Source organism: Solanum dulcamara, chromosome 12, assembly GCF_947179165.1.
Source record: "Solanum dulcamara chromosome 12, daSolDulc1.2, whole genome shotgun sequence".
Lineage (NCBI taxonomy): Eukaryota > Viridiplantae > Streptophyta > Magnoliopsida > Solanales > Solanaceae > Solanum > Solanum dulcamara.
In genome coordinates this window covers 30,976,233-30,984,741 of record NC_077248.1, presented here as the reverse complement: position 1 = coordinate 30,984,741, position 8,509 = coordinate 30,976,233, and the positions used below count along the sequence as shown (strand labels likewise).

The window sequence follows — 8,509 nt, the reverse complement described above, 5'->3', positions numbered from 1 at the left end:
ATTGGGGAAATGATGGAAAATAGCATTAATTCTGGAAGGATTGTAAGTCAAGCTGCTTTGAAAGCCACAACCCAAGTTATTAAAAATGGATCGGAAAGTCTTGGGATAAAAAAAATGAAGGTGGATATAGAACCTGTTATGTCAGGTACATAAAAAAGTTCAAGGGGTCCACTTTATCAATAAGCACCATCTCAATTCCATCACTATCACCCCATGCAAGAGACACAATACTCTATTTTTCCACCTCAATATGCAGTCTATAGTGCACAATCATATGGATATCCACTAAACTCTCCCCAATGGAGAGCCCTAAGAACACATCAATATGATCTTTCTTCTTCTCGGAATTTTCGAGCACCCTATAAGCCCCGTCCAAGGCAGGAATTTGAAGGAGATCAGAGGCCTACGAACAATTTCACACTAATTGGAGAAGCTTATACAAGTTTATTCACGAAATTGAAACATTTGAATATGATAGAGATAATTCCTTAAAATTATGCAGATCCACGTGCAAAAGGCTTCAATCCTACAACACGATGTGCATACCATTTTGATTCTCCAAGGCACAGTACTGAAGATTTTTGAACTTTGAAAAGGGAAGTAGAAGAGATGATCCAATCAAAGATGATTGTGGTCCGAAATGATGACCCCCTAAACGTTACTCAGAATCCTCTGCCAGAACATAATGATATACATTTTATTGAAATGATATATGATGATAAAGAGTATGAAAATTCTCCCGACTCTCAAGAAAAGACAATTGAAATTAGTGGAGCTCCTATAAAGACTAATGTGCAAAATAGTGGCTAAGATTTCAATTTTTGGCGATTGGGAAGACACTCTTATCTTCTCTAGAAAGGAGTGTATTTATAGTTTATTTTGTTGTCATTTTTTTTATGCAATTAGATTTTGAGTTTGTGTTGTTTTAGTGAGTCAAGTCCTTCTATCCTTTTCTTTATATTTTATTTTTCTATTATTATGTCTTGTCGTAGTTTGGGTTATTGTAAGGTTATAAACTAAAATTTAGTTTGTAGTCTTATTGACAAGCCCTATTATCTTTTACTTAATGAAATACAACCTCCATTCCGTGTCATTTTTTCTCATTTTAAATAGTTTTCTTATATATAAGTCTCTTTTTAATTTGATTTTGATGACATGATATGCATGTAAAATTTGACCAGATCCTAAAATCATATCTAGTCATGAAATAGATATAGTAAAGAAGTTGAAAATGAAAGAAAAACATTTGAAAAAAGATACAAAGGACTGAAATATTTTGACACATTCATTAATATCGAAAGAAGTTAAAGGACGAGTTTCAACAAAAGTGATACGTGTCATTTGTTGTGAAGAAGATACTGATCAAATGGAGCTTTTTAATTAACAAACATGGAACAAATAATATACATACCCACAATACATATGTTGTAAAGATATATTATATGATTTTTTACTTCTTATCATAAAGGGCCTACTTGTATTTGTCATTTTTAATAATTGATATGATGAAGACATTTCATTCTGCTATTCAAACACCGTATAATCATTTGCTATCCCTTTTGAGCCTTAATTTTATTTTTTTTCATACCCCTCTCTTGGAATCAAAATATAGTAAAAAAAATGATTCAAAAAAAAGAGAAAGTAAAAATAAAAAGAGAGAAGTTTTTTTAAAAAATTCAAACAACCACAAGTAAACAATCTCCTGAACTACGTTCGACTTGATTATTGCTTTGAAGAGATACGTAGGCAATCTTATTCTGAGGTTCTGTTCAATCAAAAATAAAAAAATCTAAAAAAGTCCGCATAAGAAACTAGGGCAAAAAAAAGAGGTTTTTTTTGCAAAAAGAGTCGATTCCAAAAGTTGCAAATCTTAACCCTGTTACAAGTACTATCTTTGAGATGTTATGTCTTCCCTTTTTTTTCTTCTAACTCTATCCAAAAGTCATGTTACATCCAAAGAAAGACATTCTGGTCAATTTTTAATAATAACAAGTCAAGCAAGCTTTCACTGTTGATATCGTATACAAAAAATATCATGTCACTTGCATAAAGAGTGAAAAATGAGAGTCCTATTGATAAATATTATCACGAGCACCATAAGGCATCAGTGAGTCGGGAGAAAATGAAAGAAGAGAGAGTTTTATTGGTGAAAACTCTAATGGGCATCATAAAGCGGTGCCGAGTGAGCGACAAATAAAATGAGATAGACTTGTTGGTGAGAACCTTTTGAGGCACCACAAGTAAAAGGTGAGCGTAAATTTAGCGCAAAAATTGAATTACAGAAGTCTAACTTCAAATGTTGAAAGTTCGACAAAAATGAAGTTTAGATTGATTGAACATATTAAGCTATTTAATTCAAAGTGCATGTCATAATCATTGAACCTAACTACACCATTTCGAAGAGTCTTTTTTTTTATATTTTTCGATCAAGACAGCCTCTGGCAGAAATGCAAGGCAAGGCTGCGTACAATAGACCCTTATGGTCAGGCCCTTCCCCGGACTCCGCGCATAGCGAAAGCTTTAGTGCACCGAGCTACCCTTATTATTTTACATTGATTTACTATTTTTCTTTGAGTCGGTCTATGTCAAAACAAGCAAGAAAGGACTTCAAAATTTTATACCAACTTTCCAATTTTAGAAAATAAAGTCTAGCCAGCACATCATGAGTGAGAGATAATATTTCACCAATGGAGTCACAAGTATCTAACATTCAATAAGGATTGATATTCAAAATAATTTATTGTAGTTGACAAGTTTGAGATTCAATGATTGATGGAATGAAAAGAAAATATTTTGAGTTTGATTTGTTGTTTGAAGCTAGATCCTTGTATCTCTCTGAAGGCTGCCAAATGGTAACTCTACTGTTCATCATCTTCCCATCGGTAACTCTCTCTGAAGGCTGCCGGAATGGCTTCACCGCCGCCGGTAGAGCTCCCCATACCACCGGACTACAATATGAACATAGCTCAAGAAACATCAACCTCTAATCCAGCTATTAATACTTCGAATCTGCAAAAAACTACTGACAATGCAGTAGCAATTTCAAGTAAAGCTGGAGTGATTCAAGTACAATTGACCAAGCAAGAGTTCATTACTACAACTCAAACTTCTCAAACACCTGAAATGCGCCTCCAAAATTCTTCGAATCTTCAAAATACTGAATGTGAAGCACTGGCGATGCGCCCTCAACTTTGAGCAGTTTCCGGCGAGATTCGAGACATGCGAACCACTGGGGATTTTTCTACAGGTCAAGACGAATCGATGGGTGGATTTTCATCCAATTCCACCGGAGGAATCATCGGCGGCGAAGAAGTCAGTAGCGGCACCGGAGCTCCGGCGACCCAAATTGAACAAAATTTATACCTAAATGTTCCTCGCGTGAATGTGCATCTTCCAAGACCTGAGAGCCACTTCGAATCACCACCAATGGTCTCGAACAACCCATAGACCTCTGCGAACAGTAATGGTCAAGAACAAGCAGGTGCTAAAATTCAATTATTGGAAAAATTGAATTTGCAGGGCCAAGTACAACACCAAATGCATGAAATACAAGTTATCAACATGATCATGATTCTCTTCCAATTCAAAGAATTCAAGGTGCGGATAAGCAATGGAACAAAAAGTCGTCAACGGAAATTCGAGGTGATGTATCTTCTTTCTTGCAGCATATGGAATATGGTTATACAGATAGGCCTGATGGTTTATGTTTAGCACTGAATAACCTGGACAACATTAGAACTGAGCAGCAGGATAGTGATCAAAATACTTTAACTGTCAAACAAAGTGATCAGGGGAAGAATCATTCGCAAGGATTTCAACATACTGAAACTGATAAGGAACCTAACACTAGGAAACCTGTAGCTCAGTCCACAGAAACTGTTGTGAACCAACAAATTGTCCACAAACCATACATCCCTAATTCCAATCCCTTGAAAGTCTCCAACAACTTTGATGCATTCCATCCCAACAATACTAAAAGAGACCAACCTAACCACCCACAAATTAGAAACAATCCTAGGACTAAAAATTCTAACCAAATCAAAGCTACTAATCCAAATATCTCTAATCTACCAAATCCTGTAATGCCCTATGCTCTTGTGACTAGACTAAGAGCTCAAGAGGCTATGCAAAATGCTTCCATTGACATAAGTACCCCCAAGATCACTACTAAACAAAGCTTTCCTGCAGTTGTATTCAGAAAAGAGGACTTCATGGTTAAACTAGCTGCTAGGAGTAAATACACTCTTATTGGGAAGTTTACCCACACTATGCCAAAAATGGTGATTATTAGAAAGGAATTTATTCTTCAAACTGAACTTAGAGGAGGGTCAAACTCACTCATTTCAACTCTAGACACTTATATATTGATCTGGACAATGAGTTTGATCACTCAACAGTGTGGTCAAAAGGGAAAATGTTCATACAAGGCAAACTTATGAGACTTCAGCTTTGGACTCCCACATTTAAGCCAGAAGAGGAAACTCCTTTGGTCCCTATATGGGCCATTTTACTTGAACTACCTTGGCATTGCTATTGCTTGGAAGTGGTAACCCCTTTACTATCTCCTATTGGTAAGGTTTTATTCTTAGATTTGGCTACTTACAAGAAAATAAGGGGCAGTGTAGCTAAAGTCAAGATTCAAATTGACCTCACCAAACAAAGACCTCAGCATGTTTGGATGGGATTTGATGAAGATGAGAATGGTGAAGGTAGGTGGCAGCCTATTCAATGTGAAGGAGTGCCAAATTACTGTGAATACTGCAAACATCAGGGACATATCCCTACAGGCTGTACTGTTAAGAGAAGAGAGGAGGAGAACAAAAGAAGAAAAGAGCAAGAGGAGGCTGAGAAGACCAAAAATAAAGAAAATAATGGCAGGAATAAAGAGTTACAGATTCAAGACCCAAGTTCCAGTCAGCCACCTGCAACAAGGCACCAGTCAGGCAAACATCTTCAGCAAACAGAGGTGCAGATTCAGGAAAATGCAGGTAATGATGTTCAACCAAAGGTGCCACATAATGAGGATAAGGAGAAGAAAAATCAAAACCAAGAGGAGTGGCAGATCCAAAAAAGAAAAGGAAAGAAAAATAACCACCAAACTACAGTACAAAACAAACAACAACAAGGAGTGCAACAACATCAACAACCAGGTATGAATTTTTACTCTGGAACATATGAACCCCAAGAATGTAATGTTGGCCCTGGAGTCCAGGGTCAACCCCCATATCCCCATGAAAACAGGAATCCCTTCCCCAATAGCCCTTTTATACAGATGACACAAGCTACTGGTAACAAACAGAATAAGAAAAATGATACTCTCTCAAAAGAAGTTCAACAAAAGGCTGATACAATTAGTAGGGAGGGCTCAGTAGCTGCTAATGATGAATATAATACTCTTAATAAGAGAGTTTCAGGTATTGACTCAATGCTCCCATACCCTTATGGCTCCCCCAATAATATGAATATTATGACTGCATTGACTGATGTAGTTTCTGGAGGTATGGATGTGATAGGAAAAGCCTACTAATTTGCAGGAAGGGGTCTCCAGGGGAAGAGAATGCTCTTTTATTGATCTTAGGACAGACCTTAGAGCTCCTGCTACCACTGAGGTGATGACTACTACAGCAAACATACAGGAAAGACACCATGATCACTCAACACAAAAAAAGGGATGCTATACAGTTGATAAGGATAAGGGAGTCTGGCATGAACCTCCTGATAGCACTGGTTGTAATCAGAAAAGGTAAAATGAAAGTCCCCAAATCCTCAACAACAAGTCCACCTTGTCTCTTAGTAAGAAGAAAAGGGATGCCCTGAAGAAGAAACTTATCAAGGAAATGGAATCAGGAAAACCAAGGGTGAATTATGCTCTGTTGGCAGAGCAAGCAGGCATTCATGTGACCCCTTTGCAATTTCAACATATATCTATTGATAGATATGTGCTTAACAAATGCAGTATCTCAGAGGATCTAGGTGATGAGTACAGGATCACTCATTTTGAGGATGAGGAAGATCCTGACCAATGTGATGAAACACAAAAGGACACCAGTGCCCATCAGTTGGAAGCCTTTAGATCCACTATGGCAACTGTAATACAGAATGAAATACAGCAAGTTACTGAAAAGAATGGTCTATCCCCTAGAGGTCAGCAAGAAAAGAAGAGGAGGAATAAACAAAATACCACCAACAGCTCTGATAATGTTGCAGCCAAAAGCAATATCAACACAAGGTCTAAATCCCAAAAACTTTGATGATTAGTACACTTTGTTGGAATGCAAGGAGTATTGATACTCAGGGTGCTTTGGACAGACTACAAAAACTCAAATATCATCACAACCTTTCTATGATAGCAATCCTTGGACCATTCTCCAACAAATCCCAAATCAATTTTTACAAAATCCATCTCAGAATGGACCATGCTACTTATAACCCCAATAGTAAGATATGGCTCTTCTGGAATCAAGATGTAATATGCAATATTTTTGATCAAGATGAGCAGCAACTTACTTGTGAGATCAAACCTTCTGCCCTTCCTAATACCTACATTACTACCTTTGTGTATGCTAAATGCAAAAACTACATGAGGAGGAGTTTATGGGAGAAGATGCTTCAGCTTCCAGACATTGATAAACCTTGGTACATAATAGGGGACTTCTATGTGATTACTGATACTGAGGAAAAGATGGGGGGGGGGGATACCATATAATATGAATAAAAGCTTTGAATTCATAAGTGTTATTGAAGCCTGTGGTCTCACTGACTTGGGTTTTTCTGGTCAGAAATTCACTTGGTATAACAATTGAGATAATGAGGCAAGGATTTGGAAGAGATTAGATAGAGCTATGGTGAATGATAAGTGGTTGGATGTTATGCCTGTAACCCCTATTACTCATCTAGCTTCCACAGGATCTGACCATTGTCCTCTTCTCTTGGAGTGTGTTAACAGACAAGTCAAAACCATCAAGTACTTCAAGTTCCTGCAATGCTGGGTGGACAATGATGCTTTCTTAGACACTGTGAAGACATGTTGGGAGAGACCTATTGAAGGGAGCCCTATCAGAAGATTTCATCAAAAACTGAAAAGAGTCTCAAACACTCTTAGCAATTGGTCTAGACAGCAGTATGGGGATATTTTTACCACCATGAAAGACTTTGAAGAGAAAGTCAGGAATGTTGAGGATTCCATCATCAATGACAACTCTGAATCAAATAGAACCAATCTCAGTCTTATCAATACACAGTATAGTAGGTACCTAAAGGTTGAACAATCCATCTTTAAACAAAAAACACAATTGCAGTGGTTTAAGGATGGGGATGCCAACTCCAAGTACTTTCATGCTATTATAAGGGGAAGAAGAAGGAGGTTATATATTCATAGCATCAGTGATGAGAAGGAGAATATTATTCAAGGGGATGAAGATATAGCCAAGGCTGCATGTGACCATTTTGTAAAGATTTTCATTGGAGACAACAAAATTATCAATGAGGAAGTTATCAGTTGCATTCCTAGGAGTGTCACTGAGCAACAAAACCTGTTGAGTGCCTTACCAACAAAATAGGAACTGAAAATGGTTGTGTTTTCTATGAATACTACTTCAGCTGCAGGCCCTGATGGAATGAGTGGAAATTTTTTTCACTCTTGCTGGGACATTATTAGTGATGATCTGCTCAACCTCATCCATTATTTTTTTAATGGACATAGCCTTCCCAAATACATTACTCATGCATGTTTGGTCTTACTCCCAAAAGTGGACAGTCCTAATAAATTCTCTGAGTTCAGACCTATATCCCTTAGTAACTTCACAAGCAAATTCATTTCCAAGCTCCTGTGTCTAAGACTTGCTCTTATTCTTCCTCATCTCATTTCTGAAAATCAGACTGGGTTTGTAAAAGGGAGAAGCATCTCTGAAAATATAATGCTTGCTCAGGAAATTATTCACAACATTAAAAAACCCAATCTTGGTGAGAATGTGGTTATAAAGCTTGATATGGCCAAGCGTATGATAGAGTTTCATGGTCATTCATCTGTCTAGTCATGAGAAGGATGGGTTTTTGTGAGTTATTTATTGATATGGTATGGAGAACCATGTCAAATAACTGGTATTCTGTAATCATAAATGGTACTAGACATGGTTTCTTTCATTCAACAAGAGGGCTCAAGCAGGGAGATCCCCTCTCCCCAGCTCTCTTCATTTTGGGTGCTGAAGTGTTGTCTAAAATGCTTAACAACCTCCATCATCATTACCTGTATACTGGTTTTCATATGGAAAAGAGGGGACCTCAGATCAATCACCTGAGCTTTGCAGATGACATAATTATCTTTACTTCTACTTCTAACTTCTCCCTGAAGCTCATTATGAATACTCTGAAAATCTATGAAGACACCTCTGGACAACTCATTAACAAGGAGAAGAGCCAATTCCTTATCCCTGTCAACACTTCTGCTGCAACCATTGACAGGATCAAGTCAATCACTGGTTACAGGTCTACTAATGGACCCATTACATAC

The 8,509-nt window shown here is 37.4% G+C and overlaps 1 protein-coding gene across 1 annotated transcript; it reads left to right on the top strand.

The window, feature by feature from the left end:
• Positions 1-6,842: 6,842 nt before the first annotated feature.
• LOC129875705 (uncharacterized) lies at positions 6,843-7,559 on the top strand. Its single transcript, XM_055950971.1, has one exon. The coding sequence runs from the start codon at positions 6,843-6,845 to the stop codon at positions 7,557-7,559; it is 717 nt and encodes a 238-aa protein (XP_055806946.1).
• Positions 7,560-8,509: the final 950 nt, after the last annotated feature.

What these genes read in the sequence shown, in the direction of transcription:
- LOC129875705 (XM_055950971.1), top strand. Translation starts at nt 6,843, where the DNA reads ATGGTGAATGATAAGTGGTTGGATGTTATGCCTGTAACCCCTATTACT.